This window comes from the organism of the source record quoted next, unplaced genomic scaffold, assembly GCF_019419815.1.
Source record: "Pyrus x bretschneideri cultivar Hongxiangsu unplaced genomic scaffold, Pyrus_bretschneideri_v1 Contig76, whole genome shotgun sequence".
Classification (NCBI taxonomy): domain Eukaryota; kingdom Viridiplantae; phylum Streptophyta; class Magnoliopsida; order Rosales; family Rosaceae; genus Pyrus; species Pyrus x bretschneideri.
Window position 1 is genome coordinate 3973 of NW_025999816.1, and position 17589 is coordinate 21561.

General features: G+C 40.2%; 3 protein-coding genes across 8 annotated transcripts; 2 read left to right on the plus strand and 1 right to left on the minus strand.

The window, feature by feature from the left end:
• The first annotated feature begins 488 nt into the window (after positions 1-488).
• Positions 489-3255, plus strand: LOC125472902. The gene is made up of 6 exons (XM_048574978.1): positions 489-677; positions 813-1368; positions 1626-2338; positions 2473-2541; positions 2661-2697; positions 2804-3255. The coding sequence occupies exons 1-6, from the start codon at positions 489-491 to the stop codon at positions 3253-3255; spliced, it is 2016 nt and encodes a 671-aa protein (XP_048430935.1).
• A 2256-nt stretch (positions 3256-5511) lies between these two features.
• LOC103961796 (uncharacterized protein At1g76660) lies at positions 5512-10126 on the minus strand. Of its 3 annotated transcripts, none has more exons than XM_048574940.1 (4): positions 9640-10126; positions 7830-9006; positions 7007-7223; positions 5512-5648 (listed from the first exon to the last, which is right to left on the minus strand). In XM_048574940.1, exons 1-3 carry the CDS (start codon positions 9676-9678, stop codon positions 7009-7011), a joined length of 1431 nt encoding a protein of 476 aa, XP_048430897.1. In that variant the 5' UTR covers positions 9679-10126; the 3' UTR covers positions 5512-5648; positions 7007-7008. The 3 variants fall into 3 exon arrangements, with proteins under 3 accessions (XP_048430897.1, XP_009372683.2, XP_009372682.2); XM_009374408.3 differs by lacking the exon at positions 5512-5648 and adding an exon at positions 6797-6916; XM_009374407.3 differs by lacking the exon at positions 5512-5648 and having other exon boundaries at positions 6797-7223.
• A 1333-nt stretch (positions 10127-11459) lies between these two features.
• LOC103961795 (probable cellulose synthase A catalytic subunit 3 [UDP-forming]) lies at positions 11460-17253 on the plus strand. Of its 4 annotated transcripts, none has more exons than XM_048574965.1 (14): positions 11460-11800; positions 12039-12225; positions 12363-12601; positions 12712-12823; positions 12951-13131; positions 13316-13582; positions 13675-14020; positions 14104-14241; positions 14329-14454; positions 14655-14867; positions 14965-15256; positions 15781-15977; positions 16065-16415; positions 16523-17253. In XM_048574965.1, the coding sequence occupies exons 1-14, from the start codon at positions 11690-11692 to the stop codon at positions 17105-17107; spliced, it is 3345 nt and encodes a 1114-aa protein (XP_048430922.1). In that variant the 5' UTR covers positions 11460-11689; the 3' UTR covers positions 17108-17253. The 4 variants fall into 4 exon arrangements, with proteins under 4 accessions (XP_048430922.1, XP_009372681.2, XP_048430923.1 ...); XM_009374406.3 differs by having other exon boundaries at positions 12363-12559; XM_048574966.1 differs by having other exon boundaries at positions 12054-12225; positions 12363-12559.
• The last annotated feature ends 336 nt before the right edge of the window (positions 17254-17589 follow it).

Sequence of the window (17589 nt, forward strand, 5' to 3'; positions counted from 1 at the left end):
GTCTCTAGCTAATTTATTAAAAGACTTTCTTTCTTATTGTGAATTGTGATACTCAATATGCTTACAATCACTCTCGATGCACAAAATAACATCCACTTCGGAATTCATGGAAGAAGGAGCCTTATTCCCCTATTCATTGTTATGATCTTGTAATTGTTTGGGGTTTCATTGCAATTTGCATTTCTTTCTAATTCTATTTTTAATAGTTGATTGTTATTGCCTATGTGGCTGCTCACATCAGTATATCGGGCTATTATATAAAGCTCCACTTTCCATTCCAACGATATGAGGAATTAAAAATATACTTTTACAATAACAAAGTACTCATCTTCTCCATTTCACCATTCTCCATTGCTACACCCTGCATCTGTGGTTAAGGTTGAATAGGTTTCTGGAATTGGAACCTATCATTAGTATCACCCATTTCCTCGATCCCGGTTCCCTTCCGTTGTATGCCCCGCCATACTAGCAATTCCCAACTCTCCATCATGGATAGTCGTGTCACTGCCCTTGAGGCCTCCATGGCCAACCTTGATTCCAAAATCGATTCAGCGGTGTCTAACCCCTTCGATCATAAACTCCCTCTTTACTTCGAGCAACTTCGCCGCGAACTTCAATTCGGTGTTCCTGGTGCCGGTCCTTCTGTTTCTGTCGTCTCTTCCAACACCGATCTGCAGGCGATTGAGCATCTCCATCCACCTCCTGACTAGATCCTTGCTTCTGGGGTCTCCAATCCTTGACCACCGTGGTCTCCTCGTTGTGATTTCCCTCGTTTTGTGAACGGTGACGACCCGTTGGCTTGGATCTATAAGGCTGAGCAGTTCTTCGCCTTCTATCAAACCCCTGATGCCCAGCGCATCCTCACTACTTCTTTTCACTTGGAGGGTGAGGTTTTGCAATGGTTTCGCTGGATAGATTGCACCCCTTCCACTCCACATTGGGAGGATTTCACAAAGGCCTTCTGTCGTGAATTCGGACCTCTGGAATTTGAGGACAGTGCTGAATCCCTCTTCAAATTACGCCAAACAGGTACTTTTAAGGATTATATCAGTGAATTTCACCGTTTGGCCACTCGTACTTGTGATTTAGGTCCTGTGTTACTCAAGAGTTGTTTCTTAAGGGGCCTAAAGAAGGAATTGAAATTCGATGTGAAATTGTTAAAACCAATGACTGTTCATGACGCTATTTCAATTGCTGTTCAGCTTGATGCCAAGCTTACTGAGTTGAAACCTTTTATCCCAAAACCCTTCCAACCCCCTAAACCTCCTCCACTGTTACCCACTCCGTCACTCCATCCACCACCTAAGCCGGGTAACTTCGGTGTCAAGAAATTGTCTCCTGCGGAAATACAACAAAAACGAGAGAGAGGTGAGTGTTGGTTCTGCCTTGATAAATGGATTCCGGGTCATAAATGTGGGCTTAAACAGTTGTTGATGCTTGATGTGGACGATAATTGCTATGTTCAGGGTGACACTGATGGGGAATTGAGGAGCTCCCCCCCGAATTGCTTCATATGCAACTAAGTGAATACGCCTTCTATGGCACTACTGCTAAACGAACATTCCACATAATGAAAGTGCAAGGAGTTATCCATGGCCACTATGTTACCATTCTTATGGACTCAGGCAGTATTCATAACTTTATTGATTCTAAATTGCTTAAACAATGGGGATATCTTGCTCTGCCAACAAAACCTTTTGAGGTTATGATAGCTGATGGTGGCAAGTTTAAAAGTTCAGGTTGTTGCAGGGCAATGGACTTGAATGTTAGGGGTTATTACTGTGTTGTTGACTTGTATTCTTTACCATTAGGGGGTTGTGACATTGTGCTCGGGGTTCACTGGTTATCTACAATTAGTCCTATACTTTGGGACTTCCAATCCCTTACCATGGAATTTACTAAGCATCATCAACACTACAAATTGTGTCATAATGCACCTGCCACTCCATTGATTCAGGAGGTATCCTTACAACACATCGATAAAGACCTCTCGAATTCCAACTTGGGGCTGTTTCTATATTCTATGGCGGGTCCGCCACTTGATGCTGGCAATCTCAACGCTCACCAGTTGCAGGATTTGCATACCTTATTAGATGCATTTGGGGACATTTTCGCATTACCATCTCAACCTCCACCCTCATGGCCTCACAACCATCATATACCTCTATGTCATGGAGCAAAAACCCCAAATATCAGGCCCTACCATTATAGACCCTTGCAGAAGTCGGAGATTGAAAAAGTTGTGCATGAACTACTCACGGCAGGGTTTATTCGACCCAGTCACAATCCGTTTCTTTTCCTGTTTTGTTGGTTAAGAAGGAGGGCATATGGAGGATGTGTATTAATTACCGAGAGTTAAATGCATTGACAATCAAGGATAAATATCATATTCCCCTTATTGATGATTTATTGGATGAGCTTTTTGGTGCCACTTATTTCTCCAAACTTGACTTAAGATCTGGATACCATCAGATTCTAATGCAGCCACAAGATGTTGAGAAAACTGCTTTTAGGACTCATGAGGGTCACTACGAGTTCTTGGTGATGCCTTTTAGTCTTACTAATGCCCCTGCCACCTTCCAAAATCTGATGAATGACATATTCAAACCTCATTTTAGGAAATTTGTACTTGTTTTCTTTGATGATATATTGGTTTACAGTCAATCATGGGAGGCTTATTTAAGTCACTTGCAGAAGGTTTTCTCAATTCTAAGGCACCAACAATTATTTCTTAAGAAGTCAAAATGTTCTTTTGGCCAAGGGAGTGTTGAATACCTTGGTCACATTGTGTTTGGGCAATAAGTGGTTGCTGATCCCTCCAAACTACACGTCATCAAAGAATGGCCCCAACCTAGAACTGTTAAGGAGCTAAGAGGCTTCCTTCGTCTCACTGGGTACTATCGCAAATTTGTATCTGGTTATGGGAGGATTTGTCAACCTCTTTATAACCTTACCAAGAAAACTGGATTTCTTTGGAATGATGAAGCCAACACTACCTTTACCAGCCTTAAATCAATCATGTCCTCACCACAAGTATTGGCTTTGCCAAATTGTTCCCAACCTTTTACACTAGAGTGTGATGCTTCAAATGGGGGCATTGGCGCAGTGTTGCAGCAACATAACAGGCCTATTGCTTTTTCAAGCAAAGCCTTAGGTCCCAAGAATCAAGCTCTTTCTACTTATGAAAAGGAGCTTATTGCCATAGTCTATGCAATCAGGAAGTGGCAGCACTATCTCCAAGGAGACATTTTATAATCAAAACTGATCATAGCAGCCTCAAATATTTTTTGGGACAAAGGGCAAATACACCATTCCAACAGAAATGGGTCTCCAAGTTGTTAGGATTCGACTATGAGATTCAGTACAAAAGAGGGGCTGAGAACTTGGTGGTAGATGCATTATCAAAAGTTCATGTTAGTGAGGGGAAAAACACTGATGATGGTACCGTGGAGCTTTCGGCCATTTCTTACCCCTATTTTGGGTGGATAGATGAGCTTCGAAGACATAATGAGAAGGATGAATGGGTGAAGGAAAAATTCAAAGAAGTTTCAGATTGCATTTCTAGGGGCAACACCACTCCTAGCCTTGCCAAATACTCAATTGACAATGGGTTTATATGTTACAAGAGAATAATGGTTTTAAGCCCTTCATCGCAATGGAAACACAAGATTCTGGAAGAACATCACTCCACACCAGTTGCAGGCCATCAAGGGGTGGTGAAAGCTTACCATCAAATCAAGAAAGGTTTCTATTGGCAGGGACTGAAAAAAATGTCGAAGTCTTCATCAGTGAGTGTGCTATGTGTCAACAGAACAAATTCGAAACCATTTCATCACCAGGTCTCTTACAACCCTTACCAATTCCACAGCAAGTATGACATGATGTGAGTATGGACTTTGTAGTGGGACTGCCTAATTATCACGGAAAAACTGTTATTATGGTGGTTGTTGATAGATTAACCAAATATGCACACTTCATTGCACTCTCTCACCCTTACACTACCACTAGTGTTGCCCAAGTGTTCATTGACAATGTCTTAAAACTGCATGGGTTGCCTAGCTCTATTATGAGTGATAGAGATCTTATTTTTGTGAGTGCTTTTTGGAAGGAGCTCTTCAAATTGCAAGGGACAAAGCTATGCATGAGCCCTGGATATCATCCTCAGAGTGATGGCCAATCTGAGGTCATGAATAGATGTTTGGAGATTTACCTAAGATGCTTTGTGGGAAGGCAACCTTGAAAATGGGTTCAGTGGCTTCCCTGGGCTGAGTGGTGCTTTAACCCTCTTATCACACTTCAACCAAGACTTCCCCATTTGAACTGGTCTATGGATACCCCACCCCCAACAACACCCCCCCCTCCCCCACCACAAAACCACCACTTATGCAACCTTATGAAGGCACTGCAAGGCTGGAATCAGTGGAGCAAAAACTCAGAGAAAGGGATAATGTATTGTCTGTGCTCAAGAGTAATCTGGAAATGGCTCAAAATAGGATGAAATTGCAGGCAGATAAGAAGAGGACTGAGAGACATTTTGAGGTAGGAGATATGGTGTACTTAAGATTGGTACCTTACCAACTTCAGTCACTAGCTCCCCACAGTTACCACAAGTTACAACCTCGTTTCTTTGGGCCTTATAAGGTGCTGGAAAAAGTGGGAACCGTAGCCTACAAGCTCCAATTACCCCCAGAGACCAAGGTTCACTCAGTTTTCCATGTGAGTTGCCTTAAAAAGCAACTAGGGGACAATGTGATCCCAAGTCCCACACTACCAGTGAGCACTGAGGATGGTCTTCAATTGGTGGAACCTGTTGCAATTTTAAATCGCAGGATGTATAAGAAAGGGATGGTTGCTGGGGTACAACTCTTGGTGCAGTGGAAAGGACAAGATGCTGTCGATGCTACTTGGGAGGATTATGAGGCATTTAAAGCTCGATTTCCAGAATGTGCAGTGTAATCTTGAGGACAAGATAAGTTTTGAAGGAGAAAGTATTGTTATGATCTTGTAATTGTTTGGGGTTTCATTGCAATTTGCATTTCCTTCTAGTTCTATTTTTAATAGTTGATTGTTATTGCCTACGTGGCTGCTCACATCAGTGTATCGGGCTATCATATAAAGCTCCACTTTCCATTCCAACGATATGAGGAATTAAAAATATACTTCTACAAAAACAAAATACTCGTCTTCTCCATTTCGCGATTCTCCATTGCTGCACCCTGCTTCTGTGGTTAAGGTTGAATAGGTTTCTGGAATTGGAACCTATCATTCATCTATATATGAGATCTACGAGGGACCAGAGGACAACTCACATTAGTTGCAACAAGGAAAGGATAGAGTGTATGGTCCTGACTCCCGAGTCCTCCATGTCCATATAGGAAATTTGGAATTCTTTAGCCCCAAATCTTAATACCCTCGACAACCAAGGAGTCAGAGATACTAGATAAGGATTCCAAACGAAACTCTTTCTATTTCCTCCAACTATCGTTGACACCTGCAAGTGGACGTGGTGCAAGTGTCAACAAGGTCGGGACAAGTGTCGATATGGCAGAGCTATTGCAGCCGTAGGCTCCTCTGAATAACTCCGAGACCACCCAACACCATTACCAGAAATCATAAGCTCCTTCAAAATTCAATTTCTGATTCAAACCCTTCAGAACACCAATCAGGAAGAACAAATTGGTTGAGATTGTTGTAATAGCCAAACAAAATAGTTATTAGTTACATAGGAAAATGATCGTAGGTCGAGCCAGACAAACAGTAGAAGCATGAGAATCAATATTGCATAATCAAGACACTTGAACAAAATATTGGAATCGTCTTTGATGCATAACTACACGGGAAACACTATATAGCTGATAATCTTCCTAATCTGTATGCCGTTTGATTCGGCCCTCCCAGCTTACTTTAGCAAGTTTTCTCTGTTTTTGGACCTTGGGCAAGGAAAAAAAAACACAGCACTCAAAGCGAAAAGACCTTATATCTCCCATTATCTGACCACGTACATCGAAATGGTTTAGGGTAGAACAATAGCTAAATTGACTTTAAGTTTTAATTACAAAATAAAGGATAAAGTGAATAGTATTAGGATTAACTTTTTCGTGTAAAAATATAATTTTTTGTTAAAATAAACAATATCAAAAGTTTTTCGTTAAAGTTTCCTATAATATAATTATATATAGGAAGCCTTTAAGAAAAGAAAAGGATCATCTCCAGATTCCTTCCACCAAATCAATCCAATCACCTAATCGAAGCCCTTGAAATTTAATCTAATGGTTAAAGCTATTATAACTTATAAATGAATCTCCTATTTGTAACCGTTGAATCAAATTTCAAAAGTTCGAATTGATTGATTGAATATATTTGATGGAAGGGATCTTTCCTTTAAGAAAAGGGATTTCCATTTGTTTTTAAATAGGGATTAATTATGAGATCCACACCACATCAAACTTTAATGATCCTGTGTATTTTTCAAGTTACATCTTATACATCATCCTTGCAAAATATTAGCTAAATCAGAAATATTTAAAACATCTAATTGGGTTCAAAAAATTAACAAATACTTTGTTATATAAGAAACAATGAAATTTTATCTTAATAATTAAATAGCCAAATGGTTTTGGATTAAATTGAATTTTTGCAAGGATGATCTATGAATCAAGAATTACAAAATAGACAATTCGGATCGTTAAAGTTCGATGTGACATGGGTCCCACACCTAATCCCCTTTTGTTTTTTTTTAAATTGGGATCCCTTTGCATAAAGGGTTTGTGTGTGTGTGCGTGTGTGTCTAACCACATTTCACCAAACACATATACCATTTGTTTCATTCACATACAGCAACAGCATTCATCAATCACAGAGACCGGATTACACACCATTGAAATAACAGGTTACATAATCGGTTAGATCATTCCACCTATCACACAACACCAAACAGAAACGTAAGCAAAAACACAACATCAAATTAACACACGTGAAACAACTAATAATGCGCTTTATTGCTTACTCTTAGTCATTCCACGCAAATTCTCCTTTCCTCTCTCGTAAGCTTCTTCCCCTTCTATAATCAATTTCTGCATCTGAGCTAGATTGACCCATCTGATACTTTCTGCTCAATTTAGAAGACCCCATCTTTGAAAAAATTTCCTCTTCATTGGCCATGATGCGGATTCCAGGCGTACTTGATCGAGAGACATCACCAGACTGCCTCCATGATTTGTGATCTGAGTCATACAAGAAAGGAACATTACTATCTAAAATAAAAGAGGAACCAGAGGGGGAAGAGAGAGACTTCAAGTGAGATGAAACACTCATTCATCCCACAGAACTCTCGCCCTGATTACTTTTCTATGTCTGCCCTTGACTTTCTTCCATTTCAAAAGCACCCATGACAACAACAGGCGCTTTGGAAAAAAAATAAAAAAAATAAAAAAAATAAAAAAAAATATTGCAAAATGAATAGGGTAAATGCTAGTCCCCTCCAAAATCTCGATAAAGAAGCGTGAAAGGCACCAACAGCATAAATTCCAGTTCTTTTGGCGAAAATGAAATCAATCAATGAATAGGACTTATTTAGATGTACATGAATGAAGCTGAAAGAGATATACTAGAATCACACTTAAACGAGATTAATACCTCATCCGGTGCTTAGAAAACATGTATAGATTAGAGGCTTGTGATTAATTCAGGTTGAAAAAGCAGTACCAGCAGTCAAACAGTGACTTTTCTTAATTGAGAACTTTGTTTATTTAGTTGTTTACTTCATTACCTACTTGATTTTAAAACTAGAGAAAAATAGAGACATTTAAATAAAAGTTATAACAGTTCACCTTCGGATCCAGTACACGACATGAGCGAGTCACAACGTCCACCCTCATCAAGATCTGATTCAGATTTATGACTCTCCTGACTCTGCAAGTTTGTTTTTGTCTTATGTGCCTTTAGTCCTTCAATGACAGATGTCGGTTCCATACTTTCTTCTGTAGGTAATTTATGAGAGGGAAAAGGTGTCATGGTAAACGAGTCCTCCATCACATCAGAAATCTCCACATATTGTGTTGTAGTGATAATTTCATCAGCACTGAACCCAAAGGATGCTCTATACGCTTCTATTTCTTCCACATCTTGCTTGGGACTTCTATTGTGTCTGTTCTGACTTCCATTCCCACCAGTAGAGTAAACATCTGAATCCTTGGACACGCTTAACCTTCCAACAGCATGAGGAAATGGCGGATTATCCAGATAGAATTGTGCAAATGTAGCAGGACAAAAGAAATTTGAGTCTTGAGATGCCACAGAAGCTCCAGCTGTGTCATGCCCAAACATCCTGGCAGAACCACCCCTTGGATATGTACCATTTTGGGGAGAAGCTGACGGATCCCAATGTGGGGGGAAATCACGCTCAGGAAAAGATGATGATGAACAATCGTTTGATGCCCTTGAAATTGGTGATCTGAGACTACTAGCAGGACTTCCAGGATAGAGTGAATATGTTGAATGAAGATCATTTGCAGCAATGTAATTGGCCTTCTCAGCACTTTTAATGTCTGCAGAAGATGAGAGGAAACGAGCAAATGGCACATCTGGAGAAGATGGAGTAGTTAGGTGAGCCAACTCTGGTGGGGGAGTGAGAGGAGCAGTGGACGGCTCAGTTGTGAAGGTTGAGAAAACAGGAGGAGAGACAAGTTGTGTTTCGTTGGCATATGGCCCAGTGGCATACATGGTGGATGAAGGACCTCCAGGTGAGTTGGCAGACAAGAAACAACTAGGAGACTGCGCTGTTGAAGGAAGGGCCGAATTTGTAAATGATGCTGGAGAAGAAGGCGGAGCAAGAAGAGAAGGAGCCAGCGACGTTGTTTGGTTGGTCAGGCCAACTGTTTGGGGTCCATTTGGCTGATTTGCTGATGCATTGCCTTCAGGAATGCGAGTTGCAGGCACTATGCGCTTTCCTCCTTTCTGTGAGGCAAAGCAAGAAAATGCACCCCAACATCCTCCCCATCTCTTTCTCTGTAAAAATGCAAATGGGCATTATCAGTTAGATTTAAAATTGGTCTCAAATATAAAAAAACAAACTCAGAAACATTCTGGATGTTATGCATCCGTTCCATTTAACTACGCAAAGCAACCAACATCTAAATGCATAAGGAAAATCAAACTTTGTAGGGCCCTTTTTTGGGGATAATGCATTGGTATAGATTGTGATCCAAGCAACAAACTATGGGAGAAATTATTTCGAAATTGATGAATAACAACACTCAGAAATTGGAAGCACGCACTAGCATTATATGAGAGATAATGACAACCGCAGCTAGATAAAATTGGGTATGATGTTGTAACTGGAAAATGATTGGCAAGCAAGAAACATGCACATCCTAACTTATATTTTACTAAAGCAGATCCGTCCACACAATGCAAATCAAGTCAAGTCATCCCCAGATCTGACACTGACACCCACAAAACAAAACCCAAACACTGCAAAATGGCCCCAGATCTAACACTCTTCTCTCCTCTCCTCACTCCCCCATCCATCAAAGAGCAGCACCAGCGTCAAGACAGTATCTATCTATTCTCTCTTAATCAAACAGAACATAGAGTCTAGAGAGAGAAAGAGGTAATAGGGGAGAAAGAGAGAAGCATTACCAGCTCCTGCTGAGGGAATCTGTGCTGCTCGGACCCCATTAAAGCAGTGTGTGTTGTGCTCTTTCAACTACAAGCTCATTACTCTTGCGCGACTCCAGCACTCCTTGTGCCAGCTAATCAGGAGCAGCAGACGCCGCTGACTGCCACCAGGAACCACCGACCGCCCACCACCACCGCTTCTGTTTGTTTCACTCCCACTCTCACTCTCAAGTGACCAATATATTGTCTCTTTAAAATTGGATAAATATAAGGAAAAGATGAAGTCTCAAAGAAAAGGATGAAACAATCAATCAAGGATGCGATCCCGATGCCATTCCCATTCCCATTCCCATTCCCAATTGTAAATGGAAAATGGGAAATGGAAGAAAAAGGGAGAATTGCAGTGCAGATCAAAGACAGGGAAAGACAAAAGCGAAAGCAAAGCAAAGATCCAAGTGAAGTGATAGGGAAAGAGGGACGACTGAGACTGCCTGCGAGTCTTTTGACAATTCACACCTCTCATCTTCTGTTTTTCTCTTCTTTTTTTATATTTTATAATATGCTAACAAAATAAAAAGAAAAGAAAACCAAACGGTGCGTTCTAGTTTTTAGTTACGAGGGATAAGGGATTAATAAGACAAGGAAGGAATTATACGACAAGAATGGCATGACGGAAAGAGAAAGACGCCACCAAAGTTAGACCTGCTGCTTAACATTATTTGAACGAGGATTGTGGGGATCCTAAGGATCCTTGTATTTGTTTATCGTATATCATGAAATTAAAAATTATTTTAAATATGAACAATACCTAACGAAAACTGATTGTACAATATACGATTTGAAGATCTCCGGGATCTCCACGAAGAGTATCCGGAGAGAATTCTCGTTCTTTAGATAGGATTCCTAATTGATATTAATCCCACGTAATCTCGTGTAATCCCGTTAATCTCATGTAATTTCATGTAATTAACATGTCTTCCTTTTTACGTTAGGGTTGTAAACCTATAAATATTATGTTGTCTTGGGCCAATTTCAAAGATTTTTTATAATAAAAACGAATTACATACACCAACAATACAGCGAAATATGTCTTAACGACACTGCAATTTTTGCAATTGTCAATATATTTACATTAATTTGAACACACTCATTGTAGTTTACTTGGGTGTGATTCCTATTGTCATTGGAATTTCTTCTATTTTTCATATTTCTTGTAATTGTTCTTTACTATTTTAATTTACTCTATTGACAGACGAAGAATGAGAACTTGAAATACTGTGACATTAAAGAGAAAAACTCTAGCAATCAGAGCAAATATTTGTTATTTATTATTGTTCTTGACCTCTTGTTATACTTTTTTTAAAATTTCTTTAATATCTGTAAAAATAAAATTAATAAAAAAAGACGAGAACGATGAAAATGGTTGTTGAGTTGTGGCTGATTTCTTAAAGTCATGAAATAATAGGCCTTGGTTTAATCGGTGATTAGTCATCTGTCGTTGTTGATCCCGCCGTTGTCCGTTTTGTGTTTGGTTTATTAATGTTGCAGCTGATGCCGGGCGAATGCGATTATCAATATTCACTCACGCTCACAGTTTCGTTTAGTTTTGAACAGGCAGACTCAGTTGTTAGTTGTTACCGTTAGGAATAGTACTACTGTAGAAGTATGAGTGTATGAGGCTCGCTATGGGCTGTGTGTGGCGGCTGAGATATTGATAAGACGATGAAGACAACTTATCCCACAACAATTAACATGATCCACCAAGACCATCCAAGGAGAAGAAGAGATTGAGTTCATGTCTTCATGGTTGCTAACTGGTTGAGTAACCATGTATAAGGATCTGAGGGAGGGAGATTTTGTTTGTTTATTTAATTTTTATATGATTTCTTTCTGATTAAGTCACTTCAAAAAGGATGAGCGGTTGATTATTACTGCATTTATAATTGAAATGCAGACATCAACTAAAGTAGCTATCTATAGTTAGCTACCATCGGCCTGATAGTATAGTGCGTAATAGTGTAGCAGCAGAGCAGCAATATTTCAATTTTCAAATTCTAAATTTCGATCTGAAATGGAGGTAAGTGGTGGTTTAGTTGCGGGATCTCACAACCTGAATAAACTTGTGGTCATCTGCGGTGATCGTGATCGTGAACGTCATGATGGGGAATCATCTTCTCTAAATGTAAATAATGCTCTTTGCCCTCCCTCCCTCTTCCTACCTGCTACCTCCTACTTCACTTTCATATTTATACATGCATGTTTTCATTGCTAATTTATGACTTAATCATTTCTTTCGTTCACTGATGAACTATGTTATTGTCAAATTAATATGACCTATAGATGAATGAACGAATGACTCGTTGTATTTGTACTATTTGGTCGGCAATCAACCGGCATGTGTTGGTTCTGCTATTGTACAGGCCAAAGTGTTGAAGGGGCAGATTTGCCAGATTTGTGAAGACGATGTAGGCCTAACTGCAGACGGGGAGCTGTTCGTCGCCTGTAACGAGTGTGCCTTTCCCATATGCCCAACTTGCTATGAATACGAGCGCAGTGAGGGTACCCAACTCTGTCCTAAGTGCAAGACCCGCTTCAAAAGGCTTAAGGGTGGATACCTATTACCTAAACGCTAAACCAGTTCTATTACTACTTCTAGTACTATACCATTGCTGAATAATTAAATCATTTATACAACTTTATCAGTTTATTTAATTAGTCTCACCGATGTTCTTTTTGGCCGGCAGGGTGTGCCAGGGTCCAAGGTGATGAAGAAGAAGATGGCATCGATGACCTCGAGTACGAATTCACTTTTGATGCAAGGAGCAGACAAGATATGCAACATGCGCTTTCTGCAGACGGCCACATGAGCTATGGTTGCGCTTCTGACTCTGGTTTCTCTCATCCCATGTCCCAACTTCCACTCCTTACTAACAGTCAAATGGTACTCACAAATTCAATTGAATTCGCTCAATTGTGTAAAATTGCTTTCTTAATTCATTGATCCATACTTCACGGCTGTACCACTCTTTTTTCTTTCCTTGTTTCTTTAGTTGTTTGCTTTTTTCTTTTAATGGTTGTGAGTTTTTCACGCAGGCTGATCATGATATCCCTCTTGAACAACATGCTTTGATCCCTTCTTTCATGGGAACTGCTGCTGGAGGAAAAAGGAACCACCCCATTCTTTCCTCAGACCATGTCCTTCTAGGTAAATATCTTACTCCTCACGAAATTCACATGCCCCAAATTAATCACCTTACTCTCACACTTACCCATCTTGGGTACTCATCCTCTATTTGTTAGCTTGAATGGGTTCACATCTACCTTTTTTGCAGTACAACCCAGAGCCATGGATCCTTCCAAAGACATGGCTGCTTATGGCTACGGTAGTGTTGCTTGGAAGGAGAGGATGGAGAGTTGGAACCAAAAACAAGAGAAATTACAGATGATGAAACATGAAAATGGTGCCAAAGATTGGGACTATGACGGGAATGACAATGGCCCTGATCTACCACTGTAAGTGCTCCTATGCATGCAGCATTGCTCATGTCTTTTGAGGTTGTGACTTGCTGCATTTAAACATTTTAGTTACGCGATTTTCTCTACTATAAAGTTAGTTTTAATATTTCCAATACCGTAGTGTTTGAAATATCCAAGGATTGCTGATCAATGAAAATTCTTTGTGCCACTCATGGATCAGAATGGATGAGGCAAGACAGCCCTTGTCAAGAAAGTTGCCTATTCCATCGGGACAAATCAACCCTTATCGAATGATCATCATTATTCGACTTGTTGCTCTTGGATTCTTCTTTCATTATCGGGTCATGCATCCTGTAAATGATGCATATGCATTGTGGCTCATCTCAGTAATTTGTGAGATTTGGTTTGCTGTTTCATGGATTCTTGATCAGTTCCCAAAGTGGTTTCCCATTGATAGAGAAACTTATCTGGATAGATTATCCCTAAGGTAAGCCATTTGATTATCACATGTTAATGTAACTTTCCTTTTGGTCCGACTGTGAACGTTATCACAATTCATGCTAATTCTCCTTTTTCCAGGTACGAGAAGGAAGGCCAACCTTCACAACTTTGTCCAGTTGATATTTATGTCAGTACAGTTGATCCACTGAAGGAGCCTCCTTTGGTGACTGCAAACACTGTACTTTCTATTCTAGCAGTGGACTACCCTGTTGACAAGGTGTCATGTTATGTTTCGGATGATGGTGCATCTATGTTGACATTCGAGGCACTGTCAGAAACATCAGAATTTGCTAGGAAGTGGGTCCCTTTCTGCAAGAAGTTTAGCATAGAACCACGGGCACCTGAATGGTATTTTGCAGAAAAGATAGATTATCTAAAAGATAAGGTGCTTCCATCATTTGTGAAAGAACGAAGAGCAATGAAGGTAATGAGGGTTACTAACAGTGGATACTTCCTCATCACTCATTGCAGAGAACATAGTATATATTCTTGTCACTATCTTTGCAGAGAGAGTATGAAGAGTTCAAAGTTCGAATAAATGCATTGGTTGTTAAAGCTCAGAAGGTTCCAGAAGAAGGATGGACAATGCAGGATGGAACTCCATGGCCTGGAAATAATGTTCGTGATCATCCTGGGATGATTCAGGTATGTCACATGGGAATTTGATTTCTTTATTGTGCATGTAAAGTTGTAATGCACTTTGGCATATAACAGTTATATGCACCTTTTTAGGTTTTTCTTGGCCAAAGTGGAAGACATGAGACAGATAAGAAAGAATTACCACGCCTGGTATATGTTTCTAGAGAAAAAAGACATGGGTTTAATCACCACAAAAAGGCTGGAGCAATGAATGCTTTGGTAAGTAAATTGAAAGGGAGAAAGAGAGGCTTCTTGAGCTCCACATCGATAGCAGTTGATAGAACTATGTGCTCTCTCTCTCTCTCTCTCTCTCTCTCTCTCTCTCTCTCTCTCTCTCTCTCTCTCTCTCTCTCTCCCGCCCCCCCCCTTTTTTTTTACTCTGGAGTTTCATTTTCTTGTCATCTTGTATGTCAAAACAGGTAAGAGTCTCTGCTGTTCTAACAAATGCACCTTACTTGCTGAACTTGGATTGTGATCACTACATCAATAATAGTAAGGCTCTTAGAGAATCAATGTGTTTCATGATGGATCCGTTGCTAGGAAAGAGAGTGTGCTATGTCCAGTTCCCACAAAGATTCGATGGTATTGATAGGCATGACAGATATGCCAACAGAAACAGAGTGTTCTTTGATGTAAGTATCTGTAGACAGTGAGATTGCTTTGTTGCTTTTTCCATTCATTTTTCTTCTATTTCAAAGTTAACATCTAAGTCATCATCACCAATAACAGATTAACATGAAAGGTTTGGATGGGATCCAAGGGCCTATCTATGTTGGGACTGGATGTGTCTTCAGAAGGCAGGCTCTCTATGGTTATGATGCTCCAAAAACAAAAAAGCCACCAACTAGGACATGCAACTGCTTGCCAAAATGGTGCTGTTGCGGAAACTGTTTTTCTGGAAAAAGGAAGCAGAAGGCCAATAAACCCAAGACTGAAAAGAAGAAGAGAAATTCCAGGAAGGAAGATACAATAGTTTTGATAAATGTCTCTGATCAGGAGGGTGTCGAAGAGAACAATAAACGTAATCCCTTGCCTTCCACAGTATGAGGGAAAATAAATAAGTTCTTTTTAATGGCATACTTTATACTGTGGATGCGTACTGCACTAGACTCCTTTGTGAAAATATCTCACCATTGCAAAAGCATAGATTTTTAACTCTGTTTTCAATTGGTTACTTACAATCTGCACTTTTCACCAAGCTTCAAATCCGTCTTTGGTATTTACTTGTCTGTTTTTATACTTCAGGATTATGAAATGCAATGTGTGTACATCCAGCATGTGCAAATGCAAAGGACAAACTTCAGTACTGCTCACTTAGGAAAATGTGTGTGAAAATCTACTTTATAAGTCATGATTGATTTGTATTCCTTAAACTAGGGAAGGTTTGATATTATCTTTTCTGCCAGCGTTGTTGGCAGATGAACACTTGCTACCTTTGTGGAGATAGGTTCTTTATTATGTATTATGGATATAGATAAACCTAAGTTTTCCTTGTTTCCCACCAATCTCGGTTTTCCTTTTGACTTGAGAACATCTTATCTTCAGGTGTTGAAGTTGAAAACTTGACTCTAATGTCTGATGATGAGCTGAAAAAGAAATTTGGGCAGTCTCCGGTGTTTGTTGCATCCACCTTGCTGGAGGATGGCGGGACTCTGAAAAGCACTAGGCCAGCATCTCTGCTTAAAGAAGCCATCCATGTAATTAGTTGTGGCTATGAAGATAAAACAGAATGGGGAAAGGAGGTAAGATGGTGATCCAATTCATGAGTTGATTAACCGTATAGCCCTTTTTTTCTCTTTGCTTGCTCAATACGCTTCCTCCCAATCCAGGTCGGCTGGATATACGGTTCAGTTACAGAGGATATCCTGATAGGCTTTAAAATGCATTGTCACGGTTGGAGATCGATATACTGTATCCCTGCAAGGCCGGCATTTAAGGGATCAGCCCCCATTAATATTTCCGATCGTTTGCACCAAGTCCTTCGGTGGGCCCTTGGATCAATTGAAATATTCTTGAGCAGGCATTGCCCTCTCTGGTATGGGTATGGACGGGGTCTGAAGTGGTTGGAGCGTCTGTCTTACATAAACGCTACTGTGTACCCATGGACATCAATTCCACTTCTTGCTTATTGCACTCTACCTGCTGTATGTCTGCTAACAGGAAAGTTCATCACTCCAGAGGTATAAACATACAGTTTGATGGATCAAACCGACCTCATCTACTTGTTGGCTTGCCTGCCTAGGCGATGATATATGCATCTAATGTTGATTTTTTTACTTGTGTGCAGCTCAACAATGTGGCTAGCTTGTGGTTTCTGTCTCTTTTTATCTGCATTTTTACAACGAGCGTATTGGAAATGAGATGGAGTGGAGTTGGCATCGACGAATGGTGGAGAAATGAGCAGTTTTGGGTGATTGGTGGGGTGTCGGCGCATTTGTTTGCCGTGTTTCAAGGGATTCTAAAGGTGCTAGCCGGCGTTGATACAAACTTTACGGTGACATCAAAAGCTGGGGACGACGCAGATTTCTCAGAGCTGTATGCATTTAAGTGGACCACATTGCTCATCCCACCAACGACGTTGCTTATTATAAACTTGATCGGAGTAGTTGCCGGAGTGTCGAATGCAATAAACAACGGTTATGAGTCATGGGGGCCACTGTTAGGTAAGCTCTTGTTTGCGTTCTGGGTGATCATTCACCTCTATCCTTTCCTCAAGGGTCTGCTTGGTAGGCAGAACAGGACTCCTACAATCATTATAGTGTGGTCAATAATGCTGGCTTCCATCTTTTCGCTTTTATGGGTTCGGGTTAATCCGTTCTTGGCCAAGTCAGATGACCCAACCCTGGAGGAATGCGGATTAGACTGCAATTAACAGCACACACCCAGGTCCCAGTCCAATCCAATCCAATCCTTGTGTACCGGCCAAGTCCACAGTGACTATTTTTTTGGTAAATTGATAATGAACCATACAAATTATAAATGGATGAAACACACCTCGTTTGTGTATTATTGTTCTCATTTGCAACTGCGAAAACCATTTTTGTGGAATGGTACGATGGGTTTTACCTTTTTGCCCTTCTCATTTGATATCTAGGATTTAATTGAATTGGATAACTAATTAGAGTTAATGAAATAATGAATGAAAAAATGAGTATCAATCTGCATATTTTATTTAAATTTGAGGCGATAGATTAGTCATGAAGAAAACACATTCTTCCCAAACTTGTATATAACTTGTCATTTATGGAAATTTTGACACACCTCAATCCCGGTTTCCAATGACACCGAGATGGCCACGTGTAGTGGCGGATCCAGAATTTTAAACTCAAGGGGTCCCAATTATAAAGGTCAAAA